Source organism: Ipomoea triloba, chromosome 15 (genome assembly GCF_003576645.1).
Source record: "Ipomoea triloba cultivar NCNSP0323 chromosome 15, ASM357664v1".
Classification (NCBI taxonomy): Eukaryota; Viridiplantae; Streptophyta; class Magnoliopsida; order Solanales; family Convolvulaceae; genus Ipomoea; species Ipomoea triloba.
Genome location: NC_044930.1, coordinates 23089632 through 23109923, shown reverse-complemented (window position 1 = coordinate 23109923; position 20292 = coordinate 23089632). Strand labels below are relative to the sequence as shown.

The 20292-nt window shown below is 33.6% G+C and overlaps 1 protein-coding gene, 1 non-coding gene and 1 pseudogene across 2 annotated transcripts; 1 reads left to right on the top strand and 2 right to left on the bottom strand.

Annotated features, from left to right (window-relative positions):
- Window positions 1–279: 279 nt before the first annotated feature.
- LOC116005892 lies at window positions 280–1160 on the bottom strand (annotated as a pseudogene).
- An 11952-nt stretch (window positions 1161–13112) lies between these two features.
- Window positions 13113–17179, bottom strand: LOC116006322 (probable ADP,ATP carrier protein At5g56450). Its single transcript, XM_031246650.1, has 2 exons — window positions 16526–17179; window positions 13113–13938 (listed from the first exon to the last, which is right to left on the bottom strand). The coding sequence occupies exons 1-2, from the start codon at window positions 16850–16852 to the stop codon at window positions 13309–13311; spliced, it is 957 nt and encodes a 318-aa protein (XP_031102510.1). The 5' UTR covers window positions 16853–17179; the 3' UTR covers window positions 13113–13308.
- Window positions 17180–19110: 1931 nt separating this feature from the next.
- On the top strand, window positions 19111–19227 carry LOC116007710. The gene has a single exon (XR_004095316.1). It is a non-coding gene; the product is annotated as a U5 spliceosomal RNA (small nuclear RNA).
- The last annotated feature ends 1065 nt before the right edge of the window (window positions 19228–20292 follow it).

The following is a 20292-nucleotide window of genomic DNA, read 5'->3' as shown; positions in this document are numbered from 1 at the left end:
TAATTGGGACAAATTTTATTGTGAACCATGAAGAAAAGATACGGAGTACATTTGTAATATACTAAAGGTATTTTATTTATGTATTGAATCCACATTATTTGATAGTATACAAAAGAGTTAATTCCCAAAATGGTCCTCCGACTATGGCCTTTTCTTAATTTGGTTCCTTGACTTTTAATTGCACCCAAATTAATCCCCGACTATTGAATTTTAAGCCAAAATGGTCTCCGTTAAAAAGAAGGGTAAAATGGACAATTTATATTATTTGTTGGAGACCAGCTAGTTTCTTCCCCAAATTAGTGAAACAAATTGCAACCCTAAATACCGGAACCGGAATTCCACGATCTCCACTAGAACCAGAACCGGAAGTCCGCCTTCCTCAACAAGCGTCACCATCACCTTCACTGCCGACGCCAGGACGCTCACAACGAACCCTGACTTATCCACCATGTTTGAACTAAAATCAGCCATTAATTCCACTAGAGGCTTCATTATTCCGGCTTGCACAACCCTGACTTTGTTTTCTTTGACTGAACAAATCAAGTATAGAGCCGTTGATGCGTCTTTTTTGCCGTGTAAATTTCCGTTTTCTAGAAGGCTTACTAGCGGCGGAATCGCGCCGGACTGTACAATTGCTACTTTGCTCTCTTTAATTTGCGAGAGCCGGAGAAGAGCGCAAGCGACGTTCTCTTTGGCGACGGGGGTGCCTACTTTAAGAGCCCCAACGAGCGGCTTGATTGCTCCAAAAGCCGCGATAAGCTGCTTGTTCTCGTCGTAGAGCGAGAGGTTGAGAATTGCAGTAACGCCATATTCTAGAAGCTGAGGATCTGAGGACGAAATTAGTGAAATAAGCGGTTTGATTTCTCCGGCTATGGCGATTTTGATTATGTTCTCCGACTTGTTCTTCGCAAGGAGCCAGAGTTCCATTGTTGCCTGCTTTATTGCATCGATATCAATTCGTCGGAGTTATCGATGGCGCAAGCCAGCAATAGCTAACGACTCTGCGAAGAAGCCGTCGGGAACTCGCCGGATATATCACTATTGCAGTCGCTGAAAGCCGAAGAATCATCGTTGATGCTGAGATCGCTGAAGCTTCGTCCCATGTAAGTTTAATTCGATTGAATCTCCGTTTCCATTCCACGGAAGTTGCTCAACTTCATCTACCAGCGGTACCGGTTATTTGATTCTGGCAATAAAATCTCCCGGAAAAATAAAAGCTGAAAAAATTGCGCAGGTTGTTGAATTGGGGACACATATTGATTAAATTGGAGACCAACACTTGAATTACCCGTTATACCCCTCATTTTAACACCCATTTGACACCAGATCTAACGGCTGACCTTTTTGGCTTAAAATTGAATAGTTTGGGGACCACTTTGGATGCAATTAAAAGTCAAGGAACCAAATTAAGAAAAGGCCATAGTCGGAGGACCATTTTGGGCATTAACTCGTATACAAAATAATGTAATTTCAATACTTAAATAATGTATCTTCAGTACAAAATAATGATACTTTTAATATATTAAAAATATACATTTTATTCATGGTCCATAAAATAATGATTGTTCAATTAGTTCTTGGGTGATAAATTATAAATAAAGATGTCGGGTCGAGCCCGGACAACCACTAATCCTCCTATCTAAGCCGGCCACGCCTCCCACAATTTTATCGAGTCGATATATAGGAGTCCTTGGGACGACTGATTTCGTCTTTGTGGCTAAGAATTGATTATTACATTTGTAATTTAGCTTTCTTATTAGCCTAAGTCTCCCGTGGTAGTTGTACGGTAAAATGCGGGGTAGATAAAAGAGAGGAGCACAAGATGTAGATGATGAACTCAAGATCTTCATTTCATTAAGTCTTCAATATGAATATATATACATCCATACACTCATTCATTTTCTATAACATAAACAATGAAATAAATGGAAGGCAAAAGAAGAATCTTATGATAATATAATAGCCATTAATATAATATTTATCCCATGGTTACATCTAACAATACTCATCCTCGTTAAAAACTTTGCTAGAAAAACTCAATGGTAAAAACCTAATCAAAGAAAAGAGTACATGCAGTATGAAAATATGTGTTGCACTATTGATTGTCTCGTTAAAAACCTTAGCCTAAGAAAATCCATAAGATAAGGAGGCAAGTTCCTCAATCTCTTGCTTTTGACTAGTAATCAACTTAGTCATGATTAAGAACTCCTTATTGTTCTTAGCTAGTCTTGGTTTTGATATGAAAATCATTTGATCGGATATCCCTGAAACTCGGTAAGGTTCGTTTAGATTGGGGATACAACAAAGCATTTTCAATTAGTAGCTTTGTACTCTTAGGGAGTATAATGGAAGCTCTTCCAGAGTCCACTACGTACATGTACTGTATCATTAGTAATAGTAGTGATATTACTATTCATTTTGTTCAAGGTAAAGAAAAATCTCCTATCTATAAGGATAGTATGTGTAGTTGCACTATCCTCCAAGCACAATGTTGGTTCATGCTACATTGTGCAGATAACAATAGATTTCATAGTGCTGTAAGATCGTTCACCAGAGGTATAAAATACTTGTGATGATAACATGTTGTAATTTAATTAGCCTTCTTATTATCCCAAGTCTCTCATGGTAGTTGTATAGTAAAATGCCGATAAATTTATATGCAAGGTAATAAAATATAAAGAGGTAAAGAAAAAAAAAGGGTAACACAAGATGTAGAACTCAAGATCTTCATTTCATTAAGCCTTCAATATGAATATATATAAATATATGCAACCCTTCATTTTCTATAACATAAACAATTGAATAAATAAAAGGCAAAAGAAGAGTCTTATGATAATTGTCATTAATATAATATTTATAAACAGTGCATGAAATTATTAAGTGAAAGAAAAACGACATCTTTTCCTTTTTCTTTTTTTTTTTGAAAACCAAATAAGTGCATTAATTCAAATCAGAAAGAAGGGTGTTACAAATGATAGGAGGAGGGTTTGTAAACCACTCCGAGCAACCAGCACTAGAAACAGACTGTCTAGATCTTTTCCTAAGATGTGTCGGATTACGAGCGGCTAATTCTTGGGATTTGATTTTGATACAACAATACAACGTCATTTAAAATATTTGACATCAAACATTAAATTTGTTTGACATTTTGTTACGTTTCCATTCATTTATTTCGATCGTTGGTGTTCAAGTCCTAGGTTTGTCACCATTGCAAAGGATGGAAACATTTTGTTTTATTGAATTTGCTTATTTGCCTATTATTCACATACATTGCACATGCTCCCATTTAATACTTCCTATTATTATATCTACTAATCTACTAATCTAATAAGAGCTAATAAAGTTAGACTTATAACGAGAACTAAAAAAATATTGATTCAGAAATGAATGATTTATATTATTTTGATTTTAGTATTTTTTTTTTCAACTTTACCTTCTATTATATCATTTACTTTTTCATGAGTTGTGCATTTTCTAACATTGAGTGGTGTATTTTGTTAACACTAGTGGTGTAACCGCACGGGAAGGCGCGACCACGTACACTTGAACTCTACTGTATATATATGTGTGTGTGTGTTTGTGTGGAACCTTAAAAATCATTTTCTTGCATATACTCCCTCTGTCTCATTTTATCTGTCTTATTTACTATTCATTAGTCAAATAAACTCTTTCTTTATTGCTATTTTCTTTAGTAATTTTTTATTAATTTTAAATTTAAGTTTTTTGGTTTAATAGTACACTTTTAATGTAGTTTCTAAATATATAAATTTTATATATTAATGCTAAATTTAATATTATAAAAAATTAGATTAAAAATAACTTCAGTCAAGCCTCGTTAAACGAATCAAACAACCAAAATGGGACGGATGTAGTATTTTTTAAAAACAAATCTTGGTTAATGCTTTTTTTTTCTTTTTTAGTCAATTAAGTTTTTTTGATAATTATTTTTAAAAAAAAGTGTAAATTAAAAATTAATTTTAATGGCAACTATACTGAACTTCTCCTATATAATCTTGTATTGATATACTATTAATTACTTATTTAAATACAAACATTGGACATTAAATATTCACGATGCGCATTAAAACTAGTATTTCTTAATTATTATAAGAAACAAAATGCATTATAAATCTCATATTTACTCTTGATTAAATAAAATAAAATAAAATAAAATAAAAAAAGAAAGAAAGAAAAGAGACAGTAAAATCTTAGGGGTGTATTCAATCATGACTTTTGTATATTTTTAAAAACTTTTAAAATGATAGATTTTAATAAACTTTTATTGATTTTCATAGAATCTTTCAAAACTTTTTAAAACTTTGTAAGATTCTATAAAAGTCTGTATAAATAACTTGCATAAACTTTTATCAACTTTTTTATTTTAAAAAGTTTACAAAAGTCATTAAAATTCTAAATTGAATACATCCTTACAAACTTTCATAAGCAATTCATAACAAATTAACAATATTAAACACTAAAATTTATAGTTATAGAATTGTTCAAATAAAATATTTAAAAATATAATTACTTTTTCTTGAGAAATTAATATTTAAAAAAATATATAATTACTAGTTGCATAAAATAAAAAATATATATATATATAAATTATATTTGATATACTGCTAGGTATCAAGAAAAGAGCTATTATTTGCAATAACAATATGGGACGGCTAACAACAACAAGGTGTTTCTCTTTGTAGCCTCAAATTGCTATTGCGAACAATAATTCACTATTCGTAATAACATGTTAAAAAGAAAAAAGAAAAAATATATTACAAATAAACATATGAATATTATGAAACATATAGTAAAAGTTGACGGTGATAGATAAAAAAATTTACTTTGTTCATGTATTTAGGAGAAAAAGTTTAGAAGTTAGGGATAAAAAGTTCATAGAAAAAAATCAAAATATACAAGCAACAATGAAATAAAAATAATATTATTTTGAATTTTTAGAGGAGGATTGTAAAGTTTAGGAGAGAGAAAAAAATTGGTAGAGTTTAGGTACGTAGAAAATATAGGATAATGAAGAAAAAATAATTTATTGAATTTAGGTATAAGGTTTATAAAGTTTAAAATTTTAAATAAGGAGAAAAAAATAGAGTTTAAATAGAGAGAGGAAGAAAAAAAAACCCTTCAGTGTTGGTAGAAAGAAAATTTTGAAATCTTGGGGTTGGGGGTTGGATTTCAACTATTTATATTTGAGAAGGAAAAGTATATAAAAGTCTACAGAAGTTCTAAAATTAAAAAGTCTTTACAAATTCATAACTTTTTGAATACCACATGACTTTTAAAGATTCTTTAAAAGTTTTAATTGAATACCACATGACTTTTAAAAACGCTTTAAAAATCTTGATCGAATACCGCATGACTTTTAAATACTCTCTAAAAGTTTGAATTGAATACCTCCAAACTTTTAAAGTTCATAAAAGTCTTTAAAATTCTATGAAAGTCATGATTGAATACACCCCCTTGTGCTTTTAATATTGTCCATGTTAATTAAAAAGTGTTCGAACTACTTATAAAAGGTTAATGATTCTTTACTTTGTTAACAAGAATGGTACATTTTATAATATTATTTTAATGGTGTTGTCTCACACCGATGGAGAATAGAGATTTTAACAATTGGTTGAGTTTGAAGATGTGGATGTTAAAAAAAATTGAAAAGTCATTTTACTTGTAATCTTTGGACAAATTAAAAATATTTATTTTGTATTATATAGTCTTGATATTATAATTTTATATATTATAAATTAGTGTGTTGGTCTTAAGGGCTACGGTTCTAATCAATCGACCTCATCATTGTCATTTTATTAAGTGAAAGTAACTGCACTAGTGGACGCGTCATTTTTCATGATAATGATAAACTATTACCAAAAAGTATATATAAAAGGGTTTCTTTTCCTCATCTTTTTTTTTTCATATACTGCATCAAAATTCACATCTTGCGAGACAATACTAATTGATTGAGTCTTGGCGGTCAGGTCTCATTTTATGGCCATTTTTTTAAAGTGTATTGCTGCATATACATAAATTCAAACTCTCAATCTCATACTTAATTAAGATCAGTTGAATACTTAATTTGAACGGACAAGAGGAGTGAAAGTGTTTGTTCTTTCTTTCTAAATCACTTTAACAGGTAATCAAAGACAAGCAAGCATTGGCCATACATCAATTCAAGTCCCAAATGCTATACACATGCCAAAACATAAATCAAAGATCTTTTCCCAATTTAGGGAAAAAAATTAAGAAAGATGGGACATAAAGGTCACTATTACAATGCAAGAGGGGGAATCAATGGTCATCTCTAAAGCTATGGTGTTGAGTGATAACAATAGCATCCACCAACTGCAGTTAACAATGCCCTCATCAACACCCACTAACCCACCCAAAATACACAAATATTCCTATGTGCAATTGATACACTTCACTCAATCATACCCTTTAGCTGCCTATTTGTTATATGCTTCTTCTTTTTTCATTATCTTGGTAACACACCTTTTTTGACTTCGCTATATTATATCATTAACCTTATAAGTCCACATCAAGCCCATGAAGAGAAAAATCAAGACAATCTAGTTCAAGACTCAACACCAAGTTATATAATTTTGCACATAAGGAGCTCAACCCAAACTCAAACCACCAACATGTGCGGCAAGAACTGAAACCCCCCACCCTACCGATGTAAGCAAGTTTTAAGTGATTGTTTTTTTTCTTCTCATTATTGAACTGTCCATTTCTGTTAATGTTTTTTTTAAAGAATAAATTACTAAATTGACTATAATAATTTCAGCATTTTGATTATTGACTTAATCTAATTTAATTTTCGTTCAATAATGTTTTAATTGTCAAAATTGTACCTATTTTAGTTTTCTAGGGTATTGTTTTGACCAAGTTTATACCTATTTCAAGAGTTAACTCCACAAATGATCTCCCGATTATTAGTCTTTTTAAAATTTTTATTCTTTACCTTCAATTTGATAATAATTAACATTTAAACTATCAATTTTGTTATAAATTTAATCTTCTATTGAAAAATTCATTCGAAATAGTAAAAGTCTAAAATTTAGATTTCGTTCATTTCTTCTCCACATGTAGTATGTGTATAAGTCAATTGGTGCAGTGCATTATAAATCATTGAATGTGAAGGACATGCATTTGCCTTTATGGCTTTATAAGTTTATATAGAATAATAGAAATGACTAAGGAGAAGGAAGCCATAAAATACTAAATTTTACACTTTCGCCCTCCTAATAACACTTCCTAAATGTAATTTTTTAACAAATGATAAAATTTAGAAAAAATTAATAGTCCGAGGATCAATTATGATTGAATTGAAAGTCAGCGATAAAACTGAAAAATGTCAATAATTGCGGGATTTTTTTTTTTTTTTGTTGAACCCGTATTTAATTATTTGGATGTGTAAAACATATACAAATTTGATATGTACGGACATTATTAAACATAATTAAAAGTTGAGGGAGCAACCTACTAGCATTTTTTATTTGAGTCAATTAGCTATATATGGATAACCTATGCTGGTTTATCTTGTGGTCCTTTGCTGACTAGGTCGCAAGTTAGAGTTTACTCAATGTACATCATCCGGTAGTGACTACAAGTTTCACTAGTCATCCAGAAAAAAAAAAGTTGAGAGTCAAAATGGTGAAATTGTTAAAGGATTATTTCAATAATTTACTTTTGGGNAGGTATTGTTGAAATGCTGGAGCATAAATCGGAGTCATACATTGAGACAATGCATGAAAATGCCCAAAAAAAAAAACACCAAAATAATCAAGAATTGCTTATGTAAGCATGAATGTGAATCACACTAAATGGAATACATGTGGCAGGCATCCATTGGTGCAACTGTAATAGCCCATCTTGGAATCTTTTAACAGACCAAACACAAAGGAATCTAACTTGAATCTTTCTAAAAGCAACCCACAATAGCATAATTATTCAACCATCAATCATTCAAAGTGAATAGTCTAATGCATAAATAATTTTCACAAAAATCTATCTTTCTTTTTCTTTTTCTTTTTTCTTTTTCCCCAATAAAAGAAAAATGGGAGTTAAGTAATCTCTCTAAGATTGGTATACAAGTGTTACATGTGTACCCCACCACAAAGGTAGCCTTCTATAGTGTAAAGTTACACAAAAGCTTCTTTATAATAAATAATGATTTTTTTTCTATGGGATAGTAACATTTTCGATCCTTAAATTGTTCTTCTGAAAATCTAGTATCAGTATATTTGTCAATTTGAACAAATTTAGTTCCTCAATTGTTCATGATATTGCAAATTCAGTCTTTCAATTATATAATGTTAGGATTGAATATGCAAATTTGTACTTTGTAGACAATTGAGGAGTTAAGTTTATTCAAATTGACAATCAGGAATCGAATTTTAAAACGGAGAATAATTAAGGGACTAAAAGTATGATTTTCTTAATTATGTAATTGTAGAGATGCAAAAACTTGTGTGAGACTGATCCGTGAGGCATGTCGAATCTTTGATTAATGAGGTCAGAGATTCAACCCATTAATCAAAAATCTTATCCATCTTACGGATTGAGACTCGTGAGACGGTCTCACAAAAAGTCAAATATTACCCTTCTAAAGAAATTTGGGGTAACTTCATCGCCATGTGTACATATGCTTTAGCTTCTTTGTGGGGCTTCCACTTTATCAGTTATAATTGTTCCCTCCATTCTTTACCTAATTGGCCAGTCACTGCCTGTGGTTTTCAACATATAGTATTGTTTATAAAGAGTTGGAAGTGATAGATAGTGTTTAGTGATGATCCCTAGTTGGCACCTCCCCCACAAACTTTGCACCCAATCATGCTCTTCCATGTCATATATTTTATGTCTTTTTCTTTTAGCACACTTGGAGGCACACATCATTATGGTTGACAAATAGACAAGTCTTTAGTGAGTTAAAACCCTTGAAAAAAAATTAGGTAACTAATTATGAGTTGTATTGAGTAAGTTAGTTGGTTCAAATTGAATATGATTGGCGTTACGAATATAAATTTATTCAAGGGTAATATTTTTTTTTATTCAAGGGAAATTGTGACGGATTTTATTCCGTCGCGAAAAGAAGGAATTTTTTTTTTTGTAGATGAATAAATATTGCGACGGAATTAACAACAAAATTTATTCCGTCGCAATTATGTTTTTTAATTTTACTTCAAAACGACCGCCTTTTTTATTTTCTTATAATAATTATAAATGTTAAAAATTAAAGCCTCATTCTCTGCAGTCTCACTGTCTCAGCCCTCGCCCCTATGGAAACCCTAAATCACTAATCTCACTCTGGCCTCTACTCTCTGCCTCTCCCTCTCGCTCTCAGTCTCAGTACTCGCCGGAGTCGGAGTCGTCGCCTCAGGTAGGCCTCACCGCTCGTCTTCTCAGTTCTTAGGCAGGCCTCACCGCTCGTCTATTCTCAACCAGTGAAGCCGGCCTCACCGAGTTGCGTCTCATCTTCTCAGTTCTCAGACCTCGCCGAAGCTTGGAGTCGTCTTTCGCCGCTCGTCTTTACCTGAGCACGCCCTCAAATCTCTGAGTCTCATAGATTCACTGCTCGCTCGCGGCTTGCCCTCAACGCCTCAAATCAAAACCTTTCATTCTTTCAAATGTAACCTCTCATTCTTTCAAATTTTTGAGTCTCTCGGTCTCTGTTGCTTGAAACTATAAACTTTTTCCTATGCTTTTCTGTCTGTGTATTTGGTGAATGGTTTGATGCATTGCAAAATGGCAATGATTTCAGAAGGAAACTTTAAAACAAAAGTTTAATGGTCTTAAATATATATGTATTTCAATAGCATTGTGTGTAATATTGAATTTTGGATTTAAAGTCCATTATTTCTTGGATTTAGATATACTATTCTAGTTTTGCGTTGGCACTAGAGAATGATATGCCTGCATTTACTAGACATTTTGTCGGCTTAGCTCATGTGCAATCTTTTCTACCATTCAATAAGGAATATTAAATGACTGTTATTGTTAGAAACTTTGAACATTTTGTGTTTTTTCCATATTTATGTGATTATTATGTTAAAAGTGTCACTGTTCAGATGGATTTTGCTCCATTCAAACAATGGTACCTTCAACACTATGGCATTGATATTGGTAGGAAGAAGAAGCCGGTTGTTGCTAAGAAGGAAACAAATGAGGTACTGCACTATGGCATTGATTGCCTGTAAGCAGTAAGCATGAATAAGCTAGAATTAGGAATTAGGAATTAGAAATTATGTTAATTGCCTTTTCTTTCTTTTAATTTTAATTCTTTTAATTAGAAATTCTAAGTTAAAAATGCATTATGTATACTGCATAGGAATCCGCATGTATTATGTTAGTATAGTGCCTGTATTAAGCAGATTGCATAGCAACATAGTTAAAAATCTATTAATATTATTTAACCTAGATTCCTAATTGAGTTACTGGTTTAACTTTTATAGAGCTGAATTGATGAAGAAAACAAATGGACAATGTTTCCCGGAAGATGTATGTCGTAGATTTGACTTAATTATTTCAAAGTATCAACTCGGATAAATTATATGTATATTCGGTCTACTGTTGTAAACATCCTTTTTCTTCACTTTTGGTTGTTATAAAAAATTTTGGTATCACAACTTTTCTCATATATGAGATCATGATGGTTAATTTTGGTAATATAGAGGGGTTTAAGAGGTAAGGTAAAAAAGATATATTGGAATGTGCTTTCTTTTCAAATAACAGCTAGCATTTATAGATCTGGTGGTAGATATTATTTTTTTATTTGTTTAGTTACTATATGAACTATGAAGTGTAATAGGTGGATATTATAATCTTTTGTTTGAGTAAATGATAAAGTTCAGTTACTGATGAAAATTGAGAGTGAAGTTTGACAATAGGAGGTTCTAGGAAATATACTAAGTACCCTCATGACTTTTGTGGTGATTTTGGATAATTTTTTCCCCATATTTTAAGGGATTTTGTTTTTAATTTTTTTAAAATTTTTTAAAGGGTATCCGCGTCTGTTGTACAAAGAACAGACGCGGATACCCTATTTTTTTTTTAAATATTTCCTTGCCAAATTGCGACAGAATTGCAACGGAATTATTCCGTCGCAGTATTTCGCAACGGAATAATTCTGTCGTGATTCCGTCGCAAACGAAGATACGACAAGCCGATAGGCGACGGAATGAATTCCATCGCAATTCCGTCGCAAAACCAGTTTCGCGACGGAATTTGGCTGTTTCGTGACGGAATTTTTCCGTCGCGAATCGCGATTTTTCTTGTAGTGAAAGAGTGGGCTAATTAGTGGAAGTGGAAGGAGAAGGGCGTTTGGTTTTCAGGGTAAGTGAGTGGCCTAGTTGGTTTTACGATAAAAGTAGTGATTACTGATAGTTTTAGGATACAGTTATGAGATGTTTGTGACATCAGCTTAGATTGGTTAAGAAGAAAGAGCTTGAGTTTGTGAATGTGAGTTGGATTCGAAAGTGAGTGTTCAAGTCATTTAAGAGGGGTGATTTAGTCCCTAACTTTTGATCGTTGCAATGAGTTAATACTAAATTTGGTCCCTAGCTCAACAATTAGGATTTCACCGCTTTGGTCATCGACTCCCAACTTGCTCAATTTCATGACTAACTATGCAATTGTTAACCAAAATGGTCACTATTTTGGTTTGGACAAAGGACTATTTTAGGTAAAAATTGCATATATAGTTGGAGATGAAATTGAACAAGTTTGGAAGTTGATGATCAAAGTGGTGAAATCCTAATAGTCGAAGGACCAAATCGGGTATTAACTCTTGTTGCAATATATATCCCCCAACTCTTAAAAAAGGGTAAAAAGTAAGGAAGTAAAACAGCTAGCTAGGAACAATTGAGAGACTTAATATATATATATATAGATTTTGGTTCAAATGCGGCGGCGAGTTCCGGTGCGGTCATGCGGCCTAATCAGCACCGTCCAATTTCATTAATCTTACTGAAATTCGCGTATGTTTAAGTGGGGTTATTATGGTAATTTTAGTATTTATATTACATGATTGGAATGGTGCATTTTAGTACATAGTGTGGTGTGTTTTAATACATGATGTGATGCGTTTTATTACGTATGTTGGTGCATTAACTGTGTTGTAGAATGGTGTGTTTTAATCTATCGGTTGGTGCATTTTCATACGTAGAATGATGTGTAACTGTGTTGTGGAATGGTGTGTTTTAATACGTCGTCTGGTGCATTTTAATACATTGAATGGTGTGTATTTTAACACATGTGTTTCTAATAAGTGTGGTACATTTTAATACGTATAATGGTGCATATTTTAGCACATGTTTTCTAATACGTGTAAATTAATATGTGTAAATAGTGTATGCTTATAATCTGACATGAGGCACGTTGTGGTACATTTTAATACGTAGAATGATGTGTTTTATTAAGTATATTGATGAATTTTAAGTGAATAGACACATTTGGTATATTGTGTGGAATGGTGTGTTTTATTGGTCCTCTGGTGCGTTTTAGTACGTAGAATGGTGTGTTCTGTAACATATATATATTGCGCGTTGATTTGATGAGCTGATATGATCTAATGGCTGAAAATAGGCCACACAACCACACCTAATGACCAGGTCACACCTGAACTCTACCCTATATATATATATATATATATATATATATATATATATATATAGTGAGTTTGTCATTTGGAGGAGTGGTAGCTCAAATCTGTAGATGATGCAACTTGGATAAAGTAAAATGCAACTTTAATTCTGTGGATTCCCTAGTCAAATGCTAAGAGAATCACTAGGAATCACAAGCTAAGGTTAAATGTGCTGGCAATGATACCCTTTTTCTTTAATAAAATGATGAATATATATATAGAGCTTTACTTACAACAGTGAAACATTTCTCTTGTACAGTGCAGCCAACAACAGATGAGAGTGTAAAAACACAAATTGTAAGGAATGATAAAGTTGAATGATTCCTTATTCTCAAATCTTTACTACCCTTCCACAACATCAATGGAGTTGGAGACAGATTGGAACTGCAAATTGTTTTTAGAAATCTAAAAAAAAAAAAAAAAAAAAAGATTCAGTGAACCCAAAAAAAAAAAAATCTGTAGATTTGGTATCATCTACCTCCCTTAAAGAGCAGTGTGGTTTGTGTTTTATCTATCAACTGTATCATCATGTCCCAGAAAGTGCAGTTACCTAATAACTTCTGCAAAATCAGTGCTTCACAGTCTATTCTAATCCTTTTTTTTGTTTTTTTTTTTTGTGTGTCAAGATGAACAAATGGTGAGGTTGGGCAAATGTCCCGCTACAACCCGGTCCAATTCATGAACTTCTTGATCTCGTCGTACAAAACTAGGACAGCGGCAGCCCCGGTGCTCCTGAAGATATTTGACAGAGCTCCGCGGTAAAAAGAAGCAGCACCCTCGGTCTTGTAAATCTTCCTCCAGCAATCGAACGTGTTTCTGTACATCGGCTTTTCTAATCCAGACTGCATCATCATCCGCCTCCGAACTGTGTCCAGGGGGTAGGAAATCAGCCCGGCAGATGTCGTGACCCCCTGAGCCACCAACCAGCGCTTCCACAAAGCCACGTCTGGTTTAGATTTCTCGGACATCATGTCTTTTATGGTATCAAAACCGCCAAAGTAGAGGCCTCGGTGAACGATCATCCCTTGAAGAGAAGCGGGGAGTCCCCGGTATACCCCTCGAATTCCTTCTTTCTCGTGGATAGTTCTCAGGAAATGGCAGATGCCCCGGAATTGGCGAGCATCGGTTCTCCCGAGGTCCGCAGCAAGCCGTGTGTGCGCGATATCGAGCGGGTAGATGATTACCAACGTTGTACATCCAGCTCCAGCCCCCGCAATGAAATTAGCAGATGGACCGGCCAAGAAGTGGCCTTCCTTAAAGTTGCTGTGTAAGATGTTCCTATAGAGGTCCTGCAAAAAGAAGCCATTCATTACTTTTCATTGCCAAAACCACATGGGATTATGAAAATAGCTCCCATAAACATCCATCCCAAAATCAAACAACAAATGACATAAATCACTTTTAAGACTTACCCTAATCTCTAAGGGAACATCTAAGACATTCAACACTGATCATTTACTAGTTTTCTCTTTCTATTTTTACTTTTTCAGATGGTGATTGCATGGAACTGAAAGATAAAAAAAGAAAATCCCAAACTGCATGCTGGAGTTTCAGCGCCTACCAATATACAAGCAACTTCAATCTGTAATGTATTATTGAATTTTTTTATGGAATACCATACAACTTCAATGCTTAAATCATACAAAATACAGTGTTTTAGCTAGAGTCCAGCACAGTGAACTTGTTAAAAGACGAGATATTTCTTAGATGCATGCTGTTGTTTCATGCAGATGATCATATAGTAACTCCAATTCATTACACTAGTATAATAAAAGATATCCATCATCAATTCATTTCATAATCCATCCAAATTTCCCTGGTTCTAAAATAGTACCTTCTAACTAGCTTTATTGGCGTGAATGACCATACACTCTCATCCCTTAAGAGAGGTCAGAAGTTCAAAACCCCTCTGCCCCTTAATTGGGCCGGCCCAGTGCGAACGGGTATTAGTATGGTATGAAATTAAAGGTGTCTCCTATAGTTAGGGCCTACTCAGGATTCGTGATCTAACTAAAAAAAAAAGCTTCAAAAGTCATTTTTCATAAAGTATATCGGTGTTCTCAACTTTTCATGGTTAATTGCTCTCCAACTATACATCTACATTACCCATGGGGTGTGGATGAGATGGCGTGGGTCTCTCCCTTAACAAGAGACGGGTTTGAGCCGACCTTAGTAATGCATTAGGACTGCAGCGCTTATGTGATATGTGCCAAAGCGTGTGTGTACAAAGACATTTTACTCTAATTCTATCCGATAAATAGCTATAGAAAGAAGGAATAACAGCAACTATTTACGGTATAACTTAAAAGAAAGGTGCATTAACCAAATATTAGCAAATGCCTTCACATTAAGTGAACCCAGGAACTCGCCTGTCAAGCTATCAATTAGGATAAAATGAGATAGATGTAAACACACTCCGTCAAGATGAGGTATTCTTACGCCTATAATTGCTTCTATACCTGCCCAAAAACATTTTACTATTCATAAGACAAAATTAAGAATTTACCCAGGCTAGATGATTATTCCTCATGGGCTTTCTCAGATCAGATCTTCAAAGCCAACCGTAGTGTGCATATTATGGTGCAATAGTTAAACTAGGTCGGGCCATCTACACAATCTACTCCAACAACTTCCCCCCTATGGTATCATTTTTTCTTCAACAACGGGCTAGAAACCCTAAACTAATAGCATACAAACGAAAACCTCAAGTAACTCAGTTACCCATTGTGCACGTAAATGCTAGACAATGTTGGAGAAAATGACACGATTTGCAGGCTATCCCGCCAGTGGATTTTCCCCTGCATTGGGTTTCCATGTAAAAACTTACTTTATCACACCGGTTAAAAAACTAGCCACCAAAATCTCAACCCCGATTAATCAATCTATTTTGTCTTTCAACAACTACAATATCATTAAAAAAATCAAATATTCACACCATTTAGGGAACACATAAAAATAAGAACTATAATATGTCCTGTTCATAATCAGGTATCAGTTAGTAGTTAGGTAACATTAACATCGTCAGTCAGACTATGACTTCTTTACTGTTCAAAACCTCCATATAATCCCATCTCAATTAACAAAAAAATTTAAAAAAAAAAAAAATTACAACATTAGCTTCTTGATCATGTACTCCATCAAATAGCTTCTAACTCTTTGGTGAACCATGGATACACATTATGATGGTGTGACATCTAATAACTATCAAGACTTTAGCCATATTCAACAAAAATGGTGGTACTCTGAATAAAAAGAAGACATTCCTAGAATGTCTAGAGACTCAAATACCAAGTGCCCAAACTAAGTCCACCTTGCCCCAATGTAAGAATTGCAAAACATTTCCGTGATTCATTGATTTTTAACATCAAGTTTACTCTACAAAATGCTCGATGAAGAACTATGTTTCACCCTCACAACAGAAGTGGCTTAGAGACAACATTTCCAAGTTCTAACAAAACAAGAATTATGCTAACCGTTAACTATCACCTGATTCAAGAAGCTTGTCTAATGAACTTATATTTCTCAATTTAAACAACGCAAACGCCCTAGAGCCTATCCAGCAATATGACTCAGTTGCTCAGTTCCAACCAAAACTTAGGAGACTATAATACACCACCGAAAAGTTCTAGTGTAAGTTAAGAGACATATTTCCCTGCCAAGATTACCAATCTTGACACATACACACATAAATCAATATATAATAGCTATGACCATCAAAATTCAAAGTCCACCCCATTCTAGTTATAGCTTTTTGCATTTAACACTACAAGTCTACAAACCAGTATATCAACTTCAAAGTGCATGTAAACAACCCCATACTTTGTAACAGAAACTCACCATTTATTATTAAAAGAAATACAATAAAGTAGGGAGTACCTTTAGGGAGAAATTGAGAGCAACAGAAGGGTAATATCTGATAACACTGCTACCATTTCCTCTCCACAATGAAAGAAACCCTTCTTCCCTAACAGTCCTCACCATACAATCCAGCATGCCCTTGAACTTCCTGTGAGGCCCAGCCAAGATTGCTATGTTACTGTCCTGGGTCTGCAACAACAGCTTGGCCCTCTCTATTGGCGCCACAATAGTGTGCACCACTCCCCCCATCAAAGCCCCCGCCAAGATATCTCGGTGGAAACTAGCCCACCAATTCGACGACCCAGAAGCGTTTCTTGAAATCCCGTCGCCATTCCCCTCCACCATTTCCACAAACCCAATGCGGAAAGATGAAATCTTGGCGCAATTTCTTGGAGCAATTTCTTGGAATTTTTCTGGGTTTTCCCGATTCGGAAAGATGCGTTTGAGAGCAGTGGGGATCTTGATTCTCCTATTTCTAGTCAGTTAAAAAGAAATTTCGGGCGGGGGAAGGCGGCTATTCTCCATCTGTATCCACTTCCGCGTTTGTATACACAGTCGAATATATGCACATATAAGGAAGTTTGAGAGCGAGGTCCATTCTTGATTTTGCTTTCCCCTGATGTGGTTGTGGAGACAGAGATGGAATATGAGTTTTGGGTCTGAAATTTGTTGTCTATGGACACCTTTCTGGTAATACACAAACACAATATAATCAAGGTTTAAGCAATTTAATTTGAGAGGCTTCAACTATTAACATTTTCAATTAGCTGATTATGGACATCTTTTGGATAACTACAATGATTTTTAATGAAATTATGTTCCTATTAAGTCTTAACTCCCCACTATGGAAATTATCGTATCACAACAATTTTCTGTCCCTAAATTTTTAGATAACTGTTATTTTCGTAGTTTTTATTTTGTTCTTAATTTATACTCAATTATTCTTTTCGTTCTTATCATAATAGACTATATTATACGAATATGATAAATTATAAAAGTTATAACAAATAAAGATATATTTATATTTTTGAAATATTTAACGATAAAAAAGTTAACTTTTTAAATTTTCAATTAGACATATGTTCTTCTTAATTTATAATTAAGATTTCTTAGGTTCTCTCCGTTCGAATATGTTTGTAATATATCCATTGAAGCAATATTTTGGAGCTTGAAGATAGACTGTTGCATTTCATCGGTACAAAATTAAATGAGTGTAAAATGTCTGGAAATTCAACTGCTTCATCTTCAAAATTTTAGTTTGAAGATTTGAAATGTAGATATAGAGAGTTGCAACTAATTAATATGTCTTTGGAATGATAAAATAATGGTAAAAGGTTTTGCCCAAGAACTAGGATGAAAATAACAATTACTTAAGAACTATAAAAAAATCTGAATAAAAGTTTAAATTAAAGATGAAAATTGAAATATGAGCACGAAGAATAGGTAGAGATGAAAATAGCAATTAATAGCCAAAAACATAAAGAGATGTGTATTAGTATCGGTGTTGGTAGTATCGAATACAATTGTGTATATTATTTTTTATTGTAATCGTACTATTACTATTAGCACTAGCTTGTGTTAAGAGAGAGGACTTAGGAGACCAAACTCAAGGAACAAAACTTTGTTGCGGACCACCTTGCTAAAATAATTAAAATAGGGTGGGAGATGAAGGTGGGGAGGGGATGATTTAAAAAAAAAATTATTTAAAATTATTAAAATAAATTTTTTATATATTAATTATTGTGTTATTAGGAATTGGGAGAACAGTCACTCTCACTTTAATTATATAATATTAGATTATTCAGGAGCCTAGCATATTACGTAATTGGATAATTTATTTTGACATTTATTCTTTAAAAAAAAACTATTCCAAATAATGCAAGTTTGGTTTGCAGAATGTTTCAGAGGAATATAATAATAGGAAATTAAAAGTTGAAAAGGGATGGAGTGAAAAGGTGTGAGTTAGATTTTACTAGTATTCCAAACCTAAACACCTTTGAAGCATACATGTTTGTGAGTTTCTGGACTAGCTAGGCATTTTTGCAGGAAGCATGACAACTTAGCCATATTCATGTAAGTCTTCATTTGCCATATATGGTGATTTAATCTTCATCTTGTACCCTTGTATAATCATGGATCAACATTTGGTTGAGAAATGGTAAGAACTGCATTATCACAGCTTCCATCTCCATGTTGATCCAAGTTTGTAGCAGGTTCAAAGCAAAGACATTTTTGGTTCTTTTATTCATCAACATTACAAGTTTGTACCTTTAGGCTGTATGTTTAAATTAAGTGTACTAGTTTTTATTAGGTTTGATTAGTAATTTTTGAGTCACCATCTACTAGCTAGTAGTCTAGCACTAGTCTTGCAATGCTATTGGATCCTACTTTGTGGATTTGGAGGAATTCAATAGCCTTTTGTCTCAACTTATTCTCGTTTTCTTTTGAGCAATGTTTGGAAGGTGCAATTGCTGCTTAGCCAAATACGCAAAGTTGCAGATTTGAGTGAACTGATGCATGAGTCCCACATCGGAAGAGACAGTGATGTCAAGAAGTTTGAACCCCTATATATCTCTGTCGCAAAACAATGAACAAACTCACGCAGTCACGCAATGAGCACAGAGCGAACTATTCTTTCGCCTTTTACTAAAGAATACCGTGTGTGGATTGCAAATAGTGGCATACGCCATTTTTTGGAGGGATGTCTCTTTTAGAGGCGCCCAATCAATTTATAGTTCAAGTTTTGTAAAGCATCTCATATTTTAACTGATTGAGTGTTTGATAAAAATGAGAAGGAAATAAGTAGTATGAAGGTTCAAATGTTCTTGTGTAATAATAATGATATTAAAATAGTAAGGGTAAAATTGTCTTTTTCTTGTATTTCTTTTTTCTTTTTCCATTTAATTGTAATTTCTTTTAACAAAATACTGTAATTCGAGTGATAAAGAATTATGCTGTAATTGATTGTAACTACATTTAATCAAAGAGCGCGTGAATGGCTCAACACAATGGCATTAGGGGTAAGGTGGTGAAATTGGATTCAGAACCAGTTGCTCACAATATGGAGTATGAGTTTGAAGGACACTTTGGACAACCTTTAATACATTTTGTGAGAAGACGTGAATAATCTTTGAGTTAATTAATAATAATTAATTTTGTTACCAAGAAATGATAGTATCAAGAGACTAACGCAAAGTGCATATTTAAGAAGCTAAACTGGCAGAGAACTATAGTCCCACATCGAAAGAGGCAGCGATGTCAAGTAGTTTATACGGAGTATATCTTTGCCGCAAAGCAAAGAAAAAACTTACATAACCACGCAGTGAGTACATAGCGAACTATTCTTTCACATTTTCACTCCTGCTTCCACTTCTTCTATGGATCTGTTTGTTATCCATTTTGTTTTGTTTTGAATAATGTTTAGGCAAAGATCAAATAATTGTCTTAGCAAACCACTGTTTCATATTTTAATTTGATTATAAATTTTTGAGCGGGCATCTACTATCTAAGCTAGTAGTCTAGTACTAGTTTTGCAATGTCATTGAAATTGGAAGCAGTAGGGAAGATGTTCTTCAAGACTCTCCAAAGCATATTCTTCCATTTAGAGGAACTTGTAGCTTCCAAATGGAGCTCCAAATATGATAATGAAATGACAGTAAGTTACACAATCTCCTATAGTCATCTTCACCATATAATTACCTCTTATATCCCCATACCAATATCTTCCAAGTCTGATCGAACGGGAGTCTTTAAATTAGATCCATATCCTGGCTGATAAAAGCCGT